Source organism: Hydra vulgaris, chromosome 10 (genome assembly GCF_038396675.1).
Source record: "Hydra vulgaris chromosome 10, alternate assembly HydraT2T_AEP".
NCBI lineage: Eukaryota > Metazoa > Cnidaria > Hydrozoa > Anthoathecata > Hydridae > Hydra > Hydra vulgaris.
Window position 1 is genome coordinate 10,326,593 of NC_088929.1, and position 17,268 is coordinate 10,343,860.

The following is a 17,268-nucleotide window of genomic DNA, read 5'->3' on the forward strand; positions in this document are numbered from 1 at the left end:
TTTAAATCAGGCATTAACTTAACAAATTTAATAAAGTATCATATCATTTTTAAATAGCCTGTTTAATAGGCCTAATTTGTTTCAGTTTTTAAACAACGTGATTTGTTAAATATTTGGGGAGAGTGGTCTAAAATATCCCCCTTTTCAAAAAATGATATAATCAACTAGCCTCGCACAAACAAACCTAAAAACAATTTTTTTAAGGATATTCAATTTATGCTCTACAATTTGTTAAATAAAAAAAATTTGTTAAATTGTTGCTCCAAAAACGCTTATTCGTCTAGTTTTTTTCCTCGAACATCAGCTCTTTGGAATTCGCTTCCTTCATCTTGCTTTCCTGATTCATATAATTTGCAATCTCTTAAGTCGTCGGTCAATCGTTATCTTGCTCTACAATCTTCATCTTTTCTCTTTCAGTAACTTCCAACTTTAATTAGTGGCTGCTTGCAGCCTTGTTGGAAGCGAAGATGTTTAAAAAAAAAAAAAAAAAAATGAAAATGAAAGGTGCATATATGCCTTACGTTAAGAAGCAACCGATAAAAAGAGAGATGCCAGGGGCCCATTTCACCCTAGTGTTAGCCTAAAATAGGTTTCTTATTTAATTCCTGTATAAAACCCAAGTTTTAATCAAGAACTGACAGTTACTTATATTTTAGTAGTAAATAATCATCTGTTCCTTAACCATATTAGAAATTTGACACTTGAAGTAAACTCAATTGAGACAGAGCGTGCTCAAATCTCTTCTGTAACTGAGTGATAGAAACTACTACAGTATGACAATATGTGTACAGGTGGGATGAGAGATTATCTAAGGTATATGATATATCCGATATATGATATACAATTATTAGGCATTTTGACCGGATTATCCGGTCGAATATCATATCCGGTACTCCTCTAGTTGTTACCTTTATATAATATCTGATCAACATTTTGTTAAAAACAATATTTTCAATATTGCTTATAAAAGAATAGACTAAAAAAATTTTAACAGTGAGGGTGAAACAGGGCTTTTTTCTTTCCGGGAATAGTTTTCTTATGGTTAGCTGAACAACATGCTAATGTTAAATTTTAATAATATTTAGCTAAGCATAAGATTAGATGAGATGGGGGTCTGTCTCAACCGAGAAGTCCGTTTTAGAACACTCTCTTCTATAGATTTACAAAAAGTAGAGTATCCACAGTATAACATTCGCCCCTATCTTCCCCCTATCCGCCCCTTCTAACAAACAAATAAACAAAACTTTTGCCTAAAGAAAAAATAATCTCTTAAAAAATGATTCTACAAAAAAATAGAGAAAAAAAGTTTTTTTGCATTTTTTATTTTTTAATTCTAAAAAATCTCCTCAATAAAATATCCAATATAAAATGTGGATATTTTTTATAATTAAAAAACTATTATGGTTAAGGCTATATTTTGAAAAATATTTTAAATAAATGATATAATAAGAATAAGAATATTCTTAATATATCATTGAATAAATTACGCATGTTGTTTACAAAAAATAACTTATGTAAAATTATCACAGATTTATGAGCAATGCGGGACGCGGATACGGGTTTTTTATAATTCAATAGAAGTATTTCTCCCCTACACTCGATTCCAATATTGTCGCAACGTCGACAATATTGGAATCGAGTGAAATACGTAGATACGTCCGTAACGTATCTACGTATTTTCTTTTAAAAAATTATGAAAAGTTTAGTTTTTATAATACAGTTAGACTATTTCAATATTATAATAAAGTTTTTATTTTATTTTAAAAATCTAAATACTGCAACTTTTGTTTTCTCGATTAAAAACGCATTAATAACGTGTGTCATGGAACTGCTCCGTAACCTATCTACGTATTTTTATATATTTATATTAAAAATAAAAAATAATACGGTAACCGAAAAATACGGCCTAATTCTGAGGAATGTTAACGTCTGCTAACCTATTTATTTACTTTTTAGGTCTCGTTTTTTAATTACGTAAACGACCGACTAACACAAAAATAACAAAAAATCGTAAAATTAAAAGTAAGACATTAAAATAAATTTGCAACTTATTTGCTGTTTTCTTTAACTATGGGAGCTGTTTTAGGAACTGCTTCATGTGCTGCTAGTATAGCATGCTGTTGTGGATCTGCGGCTTGCAGCCTTTGTTGTTCAGCATGCCCTTCTTGCAAAAATTCAACATCGACAAGAATTGTTTATTCAATTTTTTTGTTATTTACTACTATAATTTCTTGTATTATGCTTGTGCCTAAAGTAGAAGATCAGCTTCAGAAAATCAACTGGTTATGTGAAAAGGTATATAAGTTTCTCAAATTAGTGAAACTAGATATTTAATTATTCAAAAACGTTTTTTTTTTAAATCTTTTTACACACTTTTTCAACAAACTAAAAATGAAACTAAATTTACATTTTAAATTACTTAAATTTTAAATTACACTATACTATAGTGCATGACAAAAATTTTAATATTTCTTTTGATACATAGTTCTAAAATTATTTCAATTAAAGTTTTTTTAACTTTTAATGACAGTATATTATTTTCCAATTATTATAATAAATAATTTTCTAGTGTCCTGTTTATGAAAAACATTATAATGTTGTGTTAATGAAAAACTATGAAAAATTTATTGTGTTTTATTGCATGTGACATCACAGCAAGGGTATTTGCTGTGATATCACACATATCACAGAAAATATGTTTAATAAAAAATAAGTGCAAACAACATGAGTTTTTTAGGTTATTACTGAAAGCATTATGCATCAACTTTTATAGTTTATGGTGGTTAGATAACCTTTGTAGATCACAGTCAGTAGGATTTTTCAATTTTCAAAACTAGTTACTTAACATCATTTTATTTTTATACCACAATATCTGAATAAATTTTTAAAAGAAAATTATTTTAAAAAGCACAAAAAATATAAAAAATTTTTTAAAAAAGTTTTTTTATTATTTGATAGACTGCCTGACCTAATCAAACCCTCAGTCAATGTAGTAGCACTTCGTTGCAAGTCAGGCTATAAGATAGTCGATGTAGCAGCACTTCCTTGTAGCAGCAGGCTATAAGATAGTCAATGTAGCAAGACTCTGCGTATGTTTTACACTAAAAAAATAAAAATAAAAGTATTTAGAATGTTTTTATTTTTGTTATTGTTATTTTATAGTTGTTTCACCATCATGGCTCATGAGCCTACTGATGACTGATGAGCCTACTGATGGCAAAACAACTTGTTGAAAAAAATTAGATAATTCTTTTTACTTATTTATTATTGTTCTGTTCTTTAAAAACATTGAGCACTCTATTCGTAGAATACACTAACATTATATATATATATATATATATATATATATATATATATATATATATATATATATATATATATATATATATATATATATATATATATATATATATATATGTATATATGTATATATGTGTATATATATATATATATATATATATATATATATATATATATATATATATATATATATATATATATATATATATATATATATATATATATATATATATATATATATATATATATATATATATATATATATATATAGGCCTTGTTTTAAATAAATATTTTATTTTTTTAAAGATATTAACTATTTTAAACTACTGCAATAATATTAATTACCGCAAAATGAGTTCAATGTTATTTAACTTCTTTTTAATTATTACTATAGAGAAAAGTTTGTTTTCTTTTCTTTTTTTTAATATTAAATAATTAAATTTAACATTATATTTTTAAAAATGTTTGATATTAATAAATTTCTTTCTTTTCTTGAGATTGAATAAATGAATTAAAATATATTATACTTTTAAATTTTTAAATGATTATTTCTTAAATTTCTGATTGCAGCTTTGCAACTACAAATGATTTTTTATTTAAAAAAAAATTAGCTAGTAACAAATAAAATTTGTAAAAATAAAATAATATTTATTAAAAGTATATTTTTTTACTAATAATTTAGTTGTGAAAGCAAAGAATATTTTTCTAAATATCATTTATTTAAATTATATCGCTGTATATATTGTTTATTAAAAAATATTTCCTGCAATTTAACTTGCGTTATAAAAAAAAAGTTTAACTTATGTTTTGTGCAAATTTTTGATGCTGTTGTTTATTTAAAATTTAATTTTGAGTTAAAAAAGAGATGTTTAAAAAGAGGATATATATATGTTGTCAATGCAGTAGTTGTGTAGAGGCAGAGTGCTCACTTCATTAGCAAGAAGTTTAGAGTGTGCAGTAATACTAGAGACCACAACATCTCTAAGTGTACTGCCCTAAACTTGTTTCTCCGCGCAGCAGGCTTGTTATGTATTAGCAATTCTTTTGCATGTTTTACCTATGTCGATGTATGTACTGAAGCACCCAGCAGCTCCCTATTTCAGTAATATACCAGTGTTCTAACCTAAGTACGCTGTTAGATTTTTGTGTGAGAGTTAGGGTGTTCTAAAAAACAACATTTTTGAAAATATTCTGCTCCCACACCCTAAATGTATTCTATCTAATACAAAAACACTAGGTTTAAAATTTTTTATTAAAATATAAACTCCTTTGTAGCAAGAATTAATTATCACTTTTTTATTATTAATCTACAATGTAAAACATAACATGTTGAATCTGTATATTCTTGTAATAATATGTTATTAGCCTTATTTCAGGTTTGATGGTGGTAAATTTATGATATGTTTGGGTTACTATGAGTTGAGTTAGATTAGATATTATTAATTTATGGCTACTTAGACTTATCTTATACCATTTCATGTACATCTAGACGCAATATAAAATAAACTTAATGAACACTTAAAAGAATATGCCTTTATAAATTTGTTTTCACATCATTTCATTATTTTTAACTAAAAAATCTGTGTGTGTGTGTTTATATATATATATATATATATATATATATATATATATATATATATATATATATATATATACACACATACATATATAATCATATAATTATATATATATATATATATATATATATATATATATATATATATATATATATATATATATATATAAAAATATAGATAAATATATATATATATAGGCCTTGTTTTACAACGTTATGTGTAAAGCTAATTACATACGCTTTAAGCGATTTTATGTAAGCAGTAAGCAACTTTTTATCATTTTTTAACTTTAAAATTATTCTATAAGCGGTAAGATAAAAGAAGTAATTAATTTTTAAAAAAACAACATTAACTTTTGAATGACAATTATGTAAAAATGTTTGTTACAAAAGTTTGAATTACAATTATAATAGATATAAGCACTATTTACTAATGAAAAAAAACTCAAATATGATTAAAAATGAATTTTTATTTTGTTTTTATTTTATTGTAATGATTGATTTTTTTGCTTGAAAAACGCTAATATAAAAAACTCTAATTTAAGCTTGAAGCAAAAATCATAATAATATAATATAATTCTGATAAAAGTTATATCATTTAACTTAAAACAAGTTTCACAAAAATATATAATTTTATTCTGATAAAAAAATATATTATTTAATTTTGATTTTTAAAATATATTTAAGTTTATTAAATTTAAAGTTAATGCTTGGGTTTAACTGTCAAATTTATTTAAAAATATTGCTAAATTTTGTTTAATATTTAAATTTTATTTGTTCTTAAAAAAATTAGTTCATTTTTATTGCAATTGTTTTTTCGGTTTTCCTTCATAAGCATTTTTTTTTTACTAAAAATTAAATTTTAAATTAATGGCTGCATCAAAAATTTGCACAAAACGTAAGTTAAGCTTTTTTTTTATAATGCAAGTTAAATCGCAGTGTTTATTTTTTTAAAAAATGATGTATGCCGCAATATAGTTTAAAAAAATGTTTTGAAAAATAATCTTTGCTTTCACAACAAAATTGTTAATAATAAGATAATAAAGTTTTAGTAAATAAAGTAAATAAATTAATGTAGTATTTTTATTTGTTACTCGCTAATTTTTTTAAATAAAAAATCATTTGTAGTTGCAAAGCCGTAATTAGAAATTTAAGAAATAATCATTAAAAAAATTAAAAATTTAACATATTTTAATTCATTTATGCAAACGTTGAGAAAAGAAAGAAATTGTTATTATCTAACATTTTTTTAAATGTAATTCTAAATTTAATTTTTTAATATTAAAAAAAAAATAAAATAAAATAAACATTCCCTTATAGTAATAAAAAAGAAGTTAAATGATATTTAACTCGTTTTGCGGTAATTAATATTATTGCAGTAATTTAAAAAAGTCAATGTTTTAAAAAATAAAAAATTAAAAGAATTTTACAACGTTGAATTCACATTAAGCAATTGTGTTAGGCATTTTTTATTTAAAAAAAGGCCTCTATATATATATATATATATATATATATATATATATATATATATATATATATATATATATATGTATATATATATATATGTATATATATATATATATGTATATATATATATATATATATATATATATATATATATATATATATATATATATATATATATATATATATATATAAATTGTTTTTAATATTTGTCAAAATATAACTAATAAATATATTTTACTAATCTTAGTTTGAATAGTTTTTCTTTTGTTACCTTTTACTCATATTTGTTAAAAAATTTTTGACTAAACATTTATATATATATATATATATATATATATATATATATATATATATATATATATATATATATATATATATATATATATATATATTGCTATGAGCATATATTCAGCAAGAGTGCTTGATGAATGATATCAGAGCGATATATTTGATTTTTTGACTAGATTAAATAAAAATAACTACATGGTTTTTAATACTAAAAGTTTCATGCGTTTAGCAATCATCAGGTAAAAAATACATTATTTTTGTTGTTGTTTTTTTTGTTAAAAAATATACTCTTAATAAACATCAACGTGATTTGGTTTTTTAATCTTAAGGCTTGTGGTTGTTAAGCAAGAACTTGCTTTCATGACAGCACTTAGATATTATTTCTGTTTTTTTATTTAATAATTCTTGCATACCTTTGTATGATATTATGCAAAGTTTTTCATGAAGGCAAAGCAAGCATTTTTTTGATACATTGCTGAAGGCAGGGGACTTGTTTAATTACTGACCAGGTTAATTTGGGTGTTATTTTCAAGTTTTCTTTTATCTGCCATATATACTTTGAAAGGGTGGTTGAATTTTTCATCTTTTTGTTTGTGAATGAGTGTTTGTGGTTAGCCCATCTTTTCTTCCATTCACCTTCTGCTAGGCCAATATATACTTTTTTTGAAGTGTTAGGGGAGATACTATACATTTATAAATAACATTAGAGTCTTTACATTTTCCTATTTTATGGCAGTTTTCTTTATTTATGCAATTGCAGGGTGGGTATACCAGAAAAACAACATTGCGTTTTTATTCAACTTGACATTCGATTTTTACTCCACTATTACATCAAAAATACTAAGTAATCCAATACTGTTTGCAAAAAAACACACAAGTATTTTTTACCTGATGATTGCTAAACTCATGAAACTTTTAGTAGTAAAAACTATGTAGTTATTTTTATTCAATCTTGTCAAAAAATCAATTATAAAAATATATATGTATGTATATTTATATTGCCAAATAGTAATAAACAAATTTACTATTGGGCTACATCATTACTCAATTTGAACCTCTAAGGTACCACAAAAAAAGTATTTTTAGAAAGTACTACATTCGTTTTTATAAATAGTCTAAGTACCAATTATTAAAAAAAATTTTAAAGTATATAACAATGTTGTTTCAAATATTTAGGCATGTAATGAAGCTACATATGATTTGTGTAGAAATCAAATTTTTTTACTACTTTTTCTTATGTAAAGGTGTTATGAAAAGAAAGAATATAGGTTTTTTATTTTATACACAGTAATACACAATAAATTTTTATTGTATGTTAAGTACTGCAATTATGTTTATTTTAGCTAGTTAACTATTTCTTCAGCAAAATACCTTTGCAAAATAGTTGCATCCCATATCTTATTAAACTATTATTTGGTTACCTGAACAATAAATTTAAAAAAATATTTTCATTCAAAAAATTTAACAGAAGTGCAATAAAAGTGCATTTTTTTTCCTTTTTATATTTTTTCTATTTTTTCAGTTTCTGCTAGTTGTTTTATTGATTTTTTAGTTAAAATTTTTTAAGTATAAAAAAGTTTTTTTTTTCCCTTAATAAAACCAACATTTTCAAATATTATTTTCACTCATTTTTATTCCAGGCTTTATTATGGGTTCTCCTTGTGTAACAAAGTGTAATGAGTATTATGCTTTATAAAATTAACTGAAAGCATTTGTGTTTTTAATTGCCTTAAAAAGGAAATCGTTGACTTCTAAAAATATTAACGAATAAGTTTAGATTCAACTTGTTTTGAATGAATAAGCTTAGATTCAATCAGTTTTGAATGAGTAAGTTTAGATCAACTTGTTTTGAATGAGTAAGTTTAGATTCAACTCTCTGAATTAGGGTCAACATTTGGCAATGGCAAATAAATTGCCCACCTGACAGTGTCTGAGTTCTGCATTTTTTTGCTGACCTCAAAATTTTAAAACCTAGTTTTGTTTTCTATTTTATATAAACTAAAAACAGCAAAACGAAAGTTTGATTTAAAGTCTAAATAGAATAATAAAAATAAAAATGGCGAACGTTTTATTTTAGTTATAAAAAAATAATAAAAATAAAATGGCAAAACAAGTGCTTTATTCTAATTCTAATAATTTAAAAAAACTTTAAAACAAAATAAAGAAGGTTTTTTTTTTAACTCCTAATAATCTAATTAAAATAAAAAATAAAATAAAACTTTTGGCAATTTTGTTTTTGTCAATTTTATACTGAATTTTCCCCTTAGTCGTTGATTTGTCAAGCTCTGGTTCTAAATTTTGTGCTGACCTGATGCTAACATAAAACAGTTTTAGATCGGCAGTTTTTTACTGACCTTATTTTTCCTAATTCCAAGGGCTGATTCAATTTGTTTTGAATGAGTAAGTTTAGATCATCTAGCTTTTAGTGAGAAAGTTTAGATTCAACTTGTTTTGAATAAGTAAGTCTACATTCAACTTGATTTGAATGAGTAAGTAAAACAAAATTTACAATAAGATCAACTTATTGCAAATTTTGTTGTTAGTGAAGCAAAACCTATATATATATACTGTTGTTTGTAAATTTATTGAAATTTATTATATGAAGGTTATTTTGCAGTTAAAAACTTCAAAAAAATCAGTATTTATCAATGATTGAGAATGATATTATGTATTTTACTGATTGTTGAAGTAAAGGTTAAAGAAGTTATGTTGGAAGTAAAGAGGTTTTATTTACTGTTGGACAGATCAAAAATTTCTTCATCATCATTCAGTATTTTGAGCATGTAGTTGTATACAACAAGTATACGACTACATGCTCAAATTAAAGTATATCCAAAAATATATTGTTTAATGTTTAGAAAGTATATGCTAAAATAAACTGTGTTTTCAGGACATTAGGAAAAGTAAAAAACTGTTTAAAAGTAAATGAAAACTTGAAAAAAAGCTTTGGTTTTAGAAAATATATTTTTTTATCACAATTTTTCACAAAATTTTTTACATTTGTAATATAAGTTACAGTTAAAAATAATTAGAAAATAAGAACAATGTTCAAACAAATTCAATATTTTGTGGAACTTAGAGCAAGTTCCTTTTAAATATGGAACAAGAATCTGGAACAAGTTTTTACTTTAGAAAATGAATGGGCAATGAGATATGATTCTTTAAAATGAAAAATTCTTAACACTGAGTTTTCATAAATGAATAAATTATAAGATTTCAAAAGCTTAATAGTAATAAAAAGTGAAAGAGTACATTTATTTTTTCTTACTTTTTAATGAATCACCTTTATTTTTTTGTCACTCAAAGAAAAAAAAAATTTCAATAAACTTTTTATAACTTTTGTTTCTTTTTTATAGCTTGTTTTTTATAGCTTGTTTAAAAGTAATAAAAAAATGATTTACATAACCTAATAAAATGTTAATGTACAGCTGTCGCAATAAAATTAAATCCACTTAAAAAGTTTGATAACAATAACAAATAATATACTTTAAATATAAATATTCAGGCTAAATCAATAAATTGGTTTTAAATAAGAATTAAGAATTCCTCAATTTATATTTTATTACTGGGATTCCCATTACTCTCGATTTTGTAATAAAAATGTGAATTTTGCTTTTGTTCTATAATTATACCTTGCATAATGCAGATCTGTTAAAACAGTTAAAAAGTCTAAAGAGTGATTTTTCTAGTGCCTACTACTACATTTGGTGGAGGTTGTTTAATGATTTGAGATTATATGGCTGTAGAAAGACCAAGGAAAATGATTTTATGCAAAGGAAGCCTAAATTAAAAAAAAATGTATTGAAGTGTTAGAAGCGTGTTATAACACATCTGTCAATCAAATATTTCCAAATAAAGATAAATTTTCAATATTATTTCAGGCAATGCTCCATTGCATTCCTGCACATCATTTGAAGGAATGGTTGGTTAAAAATAAAGTCCATATTTTAGAATGGTCGGCACAGTCACCTGACCTTAACCCTATAGAAAATTTATGGGTAATGCTTAAGGGTCAAGACACATTTAAGCACTTCAAAAAAAAAAACATTTGTTAGCAGTTATTGCTCTTGAATGGGCAAAAATTATACAGGCAGATTGTGAAAAATTAATTGGTAATATGAAGCTAAGAATTGCAGAGGTGATAAAGGCCAAAGGAGATGCAACAAAATATCAATAAATTGTATATAAAATAAATGCTTTTATTGAAAATAAAAGTATTTAAAAAAGTATTTATTTTTTTATAAAATTTTATTACTTTCACTCTAAAATCAACTTTTGTTGAATATTTTCAAAAAAGTGAAGTAGATTTCAACTTATGGCCATGTCTGTATATAGTATGTATATAAATTGTGGCAAAAAACATTTATTTTTCTATAGTTAATTTAATGTAATTATTGTTATAAGAAAAATAAAAATTAAAATGGTCTGAATGTTATTAAACTTTTGTTAAAAATAAAGATAATGTATTATTAAAATAAAAATAAAAATTTCGTTTTTATGAAATTATTTTTTGAAAAAATATAATTGTAATTTAGTTGGTAGTGAACTAATATGTAGTAACCAGTTCACAATTTATGAAGTAAAACCTCAACAATTTTTTTAAGAGTATTTCAGGTCATTTTTATTGCAAACAATTATTTTTGTTGTCCTAATATTGAAAATTCTTTTCCAAATTTCGGTTGACAATCAGTTCTTTACAATACCACAACAGCATACAACAACAGTTTTTACTTACAATAAGACAACACCATAGGATAGCAGTTCTTACTGACAATACAACAACAGTTCTTTACAATATTGAAATATTTACAGCATTAAAACCACAATGTTCAGTGATTAAAATATTCTTAAATAAAAAAGTATTGTATGCATACTTACAAGCTCGCACATCAGTTCAATTTTTTTTCAATATTGTTTAAGCGATCTATACTTATTATATATAATATAAACTAAGTAAATATAATATGCTTCATTTTCCTTTTAGTTTTTAGTGCAGCTTTATTAAAAAATTTAAATGCTTTTGATCGACATAACAGCAAGCTGAATTTCTTGCTAAGTTATTTTCAAAAAATTTTTTAGACTTTTTTCAGTTTTTAGATTTTAAACTTTTCAGCATAAGATGATTTTCTGCAAATTGCACTCAACAAAAACTTTCTCCCGGGTTTAACAAAAGTTGTTATTTAAACATAATTAAAAGTTGTTTGTACATTTATATCAGTAATGCATTGTTTTTAGTTATTTATCTTAAGTATCTTAATGTTAAAGTATTTAAAAGTAAATAGTATCTAAATATCATATTATAATTAAACTGACCAATACACTATAAAAATTATTAAAGTATTGTCTCATCCCTGTTATACACATATACTAAATGGTTTTTTTTAATCAACGTTTTGCTTTGAACAAAATGCTCAAAAAAATGAACCAGCAAAACATTTAATTAATAAATAACGGATGGTTGAAGTATTACAAGAATATGATGGGAGTTGAACTCGAAACTTATGAAAAGTATCTTTGCATCATCACTGCACTGATTTTTGCTGAACCTTTTTATTTTTCTGTTTTATGGTAACACAATAGATTTCATTTTGTATATAGTGGTGCATCAACAGCTTATCTTTTGTTTGACTTTACCAAATCTTCTGGTATGTACCACCATCACCACCATAAACATCTGGTTGGGCTACACTTAACAATAAAAAAATTATAATAAAAATTTTAAAAACCTAATCTCAAGTGTGACAGTGACATTTTTATTTAAAAGAATTTGATATTGATAATTTTTAGGCTGCAAAAGCTGATTGTAGAGAACTTGTTGGATATATAGCAGTGTACCGTGTTTCTTTTGGTGCAGTTATGTTTTTTTTATTGCTCACTGTAATAATGTTTGGAGTGAAATCATCAAAGGATCCTCGCTCTGGTATTCAAAATGGTTTTTGGGCTATCAAATTTCTTGTTTTAATTGGAATTATTGTTGGAGCTTTTTTTATACCAAGCAAAGATGGAAAATTTATTCAAGGTAATCTTTTCCTTGACTATTTAATATCTTTTAGTATGTTTAGTATATGCATTTTTAGTGTGCATTTACATTGAACAACTATTTCATTGATGTTCTTTTTGATTACTTATTTGCTATATGGACAATTTATAATTTAAAAAAATGTAAAAATAATTAAAATTTATAATATATATATTTTGATAAATTTAACATAAAGTTATCAGCAAAATGTTTTGAGAAAAGTAAAAACTATGAACCTGTTTTTTTTGTTGTTGTTGTTGTTGTTACTTTTAACTTATGATCTGACATAAGTTATTGAATTAACTAAATACTGATTATTTGTTCATAATCAATTTTTTACTTCATGATTAACATCATAGGGATGATGATTGGCATGACAACAACTTTTTAAGTGTTTTTGTTATCATTAGTGTATTATATTTTAAAATACAACTTACTCCTAAATTTTAAGTTTTACATTTTATTTTAAAAAGTTTTTCAACTCAATGCATATATATTTGCCTATTTAATACTTCAGAAGGCAAATATATACAGTGGGTGGCAAAATTATTAGTTACACTTGTAATAAACATCATATTAACTATTATAAGCTCTTTTACTTGTTCTTATGTTAAATTTTTGTATAAGTATTGGTGCTAATAGCTTAAATATTTTTCTTTAACTTCCAGTTAATATATAAAAAAGTTTAAAATTAAAGGCTTTATAATTGGAATTTCTGATGTCGCAACAGCATGTAACACTGGTTGTAATAAGGGTTGTATAAGTAATTTAGAAGAACTTTTTAATCAACCTCTGTTAAGACTTCTTTGTGGAAAACATTCTCAAGAACAATATATTTTACATGCAACAAATGCAATCACTTAAACAGAAAGCAAAGGCACATCAAAATCTACTTATACAAGATTGAAAGCTGCTTGGCATGAAAATGTTCAAAAAAATATGGATCAATTATCAAAGTTTCTGTGGTGCGAAGTTAGTGAAAGTCCATTAGAAGATATGGCCACAAAAAGTTTATCTTTTTACAAAAAAGCTTTGGAACTTCATACTCTCCCCAGAAATGATTATAAACATCTGTGTCAATGTCATTGTTTTTCTGGAAGGAAGGAAGACAGTTCCTGGATTTATTATACACAAACCAGCTGCTGAACATAAACATGAAGCTAGATTTATGGTAGACCCTTTTGGCAATGAAGCTTACTCATTTGTTACACATTTTGGCAATGAAGCTTACTCAACCAATCATAAAGTTTTTAGTCCAAGAAGAAGAAACAGTATTTTGAAAGGCTGAGATATATGTAGCTTCAATTCATGCAAAAACTTTCTTCCATCAAGTCAAATTGTTTCTGTTGCTCATAATGATTTGTGTACAGTTAAAGAGATAATAAAAATTAAAGTTTTTAATGATGATGTTTCTCAAGCTTTTATTTCAAGCTATCTTAGACTCAGTTATTACTTTTCTGAAGAAACAGTTGTCTTTTGTTTATTTGATAAAAGTCTCGACAATAAAGTTAAAGAAAAAGTTGCTCAGCAGTTGTTAAAAACAAAATTACCTGAAATCTTCAAACTTAAAAAGTTTAAGCCTGTAGAAATGAATGAAAATTCAGAACTTAATGATTACATTGGTCAAAATTCTTGGCTAATATTTAAAATAGTTGCTCACTTATCAAAGTGGTTAGAAAGTCTATCTGATTTTTGGACTCATGATTCTGATTATAAAAATATGCAAAGGTTTAGAAAAAGATTAGTGCGTGTCAATGACTGTTGTGAAAGAGCTATTAAATTAGTAAAAGACTTTATCAATTCAACAATTAAATTGGAAAAGTTATAAGATATTTTACTGGTTTTAAAGGAACACAGAGTTAATTTCCCATTTTATAAATGTAACTGGTCTGAAGAAATACTTAATAAATTGTGAGAAAAGTTTAACTTTTTATAAGAAAAATTACTTCAGAAATATAGTATTCATTTAAAGCCTTAACTTTTTATGTATCAACGTGCAAAATTAAATTACTAATTTTACATTTTTATTTCATTTTTCCTTTAATTATTTCTGATTCACTAACATATAAATCTTTTCTTATTTTTTCTACTTTTGTCTTAAAAAGTTTTACTTCATTAAGATTAATATTTCCACATCTTAAAAATAATGATAATAATCCTGTATTCCAACAGAAATTCCAAAAGAGTATTTCAACAGAAATCCCAAAAGGCCCTCAATATATTGAAGTTTTTTGAATAAGATTATCAATATCCACTGTTACTGTCACTTCATTTCGTTTTATGTTAGTTGACTGTTTTTTAATTTCAACATAGTTATTATATTGAAATTCTTCATTATCAAAATTTTCTAACAAAAATAACTCTAGATTTTCATTAATACAATTGCTATTTGATGAAAATTGTTTTAGCTTTGAGTTTTTTGTGGCAGATTCCTCCTTTTGCTCAAACTCCTTTCCTTCATTACTATTTACTACTATTGCTTTCCTTTAGCAAAACTCTCTGTTAGAATAAACTTTTTGATCTATTTTTTGTCTATTTTTTCAACTATCATTGTTCTTGCAGTTATTTTATCTTTTGTCTTGCAGTTATTTTATCTTTTTTCTATTTTTTCAGTTATCATTGTTCTTGCAGTTTTTTGGTCTTCATAAAATAAAATATCGCATTCTTTTGCATCTTTTGATCAAATTCTATCTTTTTCAATTATTTCATAAAGTTTTGGGTGTTCTATGTCAAACAATTCCTTTTCTAATGCCAAAAAATTATTTTCATGCAGCTTTTGCGTTTCCATTTTTTTTGAACGATATGATACCAGTTTCTTGTAATTAATTTGAAAAAATTTTAAATAATTTAATAAATTTTCATTTGTCATTTAACTTTACTTTTTATATCATTAATTATCAATAATTATGTAATAAATTATAAACATTATTTAAATCAATAGTTACCTAATACTTCTGCAACTAATGTGTGGTATACCACCTATAAGCCATGGTTTTCTAAGAGCAGAAACAAAACATTTGGACTGACATATTTTACCACTACATAGCAGCTCATGACTTATATTTAGAGGGCAGGAAATAATTTTGGTGTGTTTTTTTTTTTTGTGTGTGTATTTTGCAGCAGTGATAAAAATATTTCAAAATGTTGCCTTTTGTAGGCAAAATTCTGCAATCAATTTTGTGGGTTTGTCCTAATAAAAATATTTCAGTATTTGAACGTGTTGATATTGCCATTTAAAAAGTTATAAACACAGCGCAGTTTCATAAAATTTATTATTGCGTGCTGTAGTTATAACTGTGCATAGGTCCGGCGATGCAAATTAAAAAAATATATATTCCCCTAAAAATGTACTAAATATAAAATATTCAAACCCCTAGGGAGGTCAGGAAATTTAAATTTTTCAAAAATTTTGTTAGGAAAAGTCTCGTATAACAATATAGAATGGGAAAATAAGGTGGAAAAGTTGTAGTTTTTCCAACCCCTAAAAACATACCTGCCTAATATATATATATATATATATATATATATATATATATATATATATATATATATATATATATATATATATATACATACATAGAGATGTGAGTCGTTTTTTTTGTTATTATTTTTTTTAAAAAAAAAACGTTTTTTTGGGTTTTTTTTCAAACTACTCTTTTTCTTATTTTAAACACTGAAATAATTAAAAATTATTCAGTGTTTAAAATAAGAAAAATTATTTATTATTATATAGTGTTATTTACTAAAGGAGAGTTTTCATTCTTTTATTTAACAAATGATTTTATTAGTATTGCTTTTAAAGTTCCTGAAAGTAGCAGACCCCACAAAAAAAAAAAAAATTTCTGTATTTTTTTAACTAACTACTTTAACACCTTTAACATTTAAATAAATATCACCTCAAAAGTGTGTTTTTAGGTGATACTTATTAAAAGACTTTGTCATTCTCCTATTTAACATACCATTTATCTGTCTTGTTTTACAAGTTCTTCAAATGTTCAGCAAATAAGTTTAATAATTGTTCTTTAATGACTTAATTATAATTGTTCTTTAATGACTTAATTATAATAAAACTGAAAAAATTATTTAAAGAAACATTTTTCTAATAAAATACAAAGACATCATAAGTAAAGGAGATTTGTCTTTTTTATTTTTTTTTTGTATGTAGATATTTTTTTTGAGTTAACATTAAAAACAAATTTTTCAACAGAATAAATGAAAACTAATTTTTGTAATTTGTAGAATGAATGAGAACTTTTTTAATTTACAAATGATGTTTTTTAATTTATAAATAAAATAACACTGCATTGCAAATCTTGTATGTATTGTATAAGTTATGCATAGTTTTAGTTTGTTTTTTTTAATTTTGCTATCTTGTTTTATGCTTTTTGCTTTTTAATTTTATTTCTGCAATTCCAAATAAATTAAGTTTGTCAACATTTAATTTCAGAAAATGGAAATAGTATTTTCAATCATGTTATAAATAATATTGCATAATTGTATTGTAGTATTTTTATTTTTTAATTTTATACCTTTATGATAACTGTTTTGAAACATAAGATTATTAATGATGATGTTTTAAAAATTTTAATGTACCAGTTTATCATAATTTGTAGTAAAG

At 24.0% G+C, this 17,268-nt stretch overlaps 1 protein-coding gene across 1 annotated transcript in view; it reads left to right on the forward strand.

The window, feature by feature from the left end:
* Window positions 1-1,890: 1,890 nt before the first annotated feature.
* The window catches only part of LOC136085783 (probable serine incorporator), a 43,439-nt gene continuing 28,061 nt past the window's right edge, over window positions 1,891-17,268 (forward strand). The window contains exons 1-2 of the mRNA XM_065807233.1: window positions 1,891-2,295; window positions 12,419-12,650. Of these exons, the coding sequence (XP_065663305.1) occupies window positions 2,071-2,295; window positions 12,419-12,650 (457 nt within the window). The 5' untranslated portion in view covers window positions 1,891-2,070. The remainder of the gene's footprint in view (window positions 2,296-12,418; window positions 12,651-17,268) is intronic.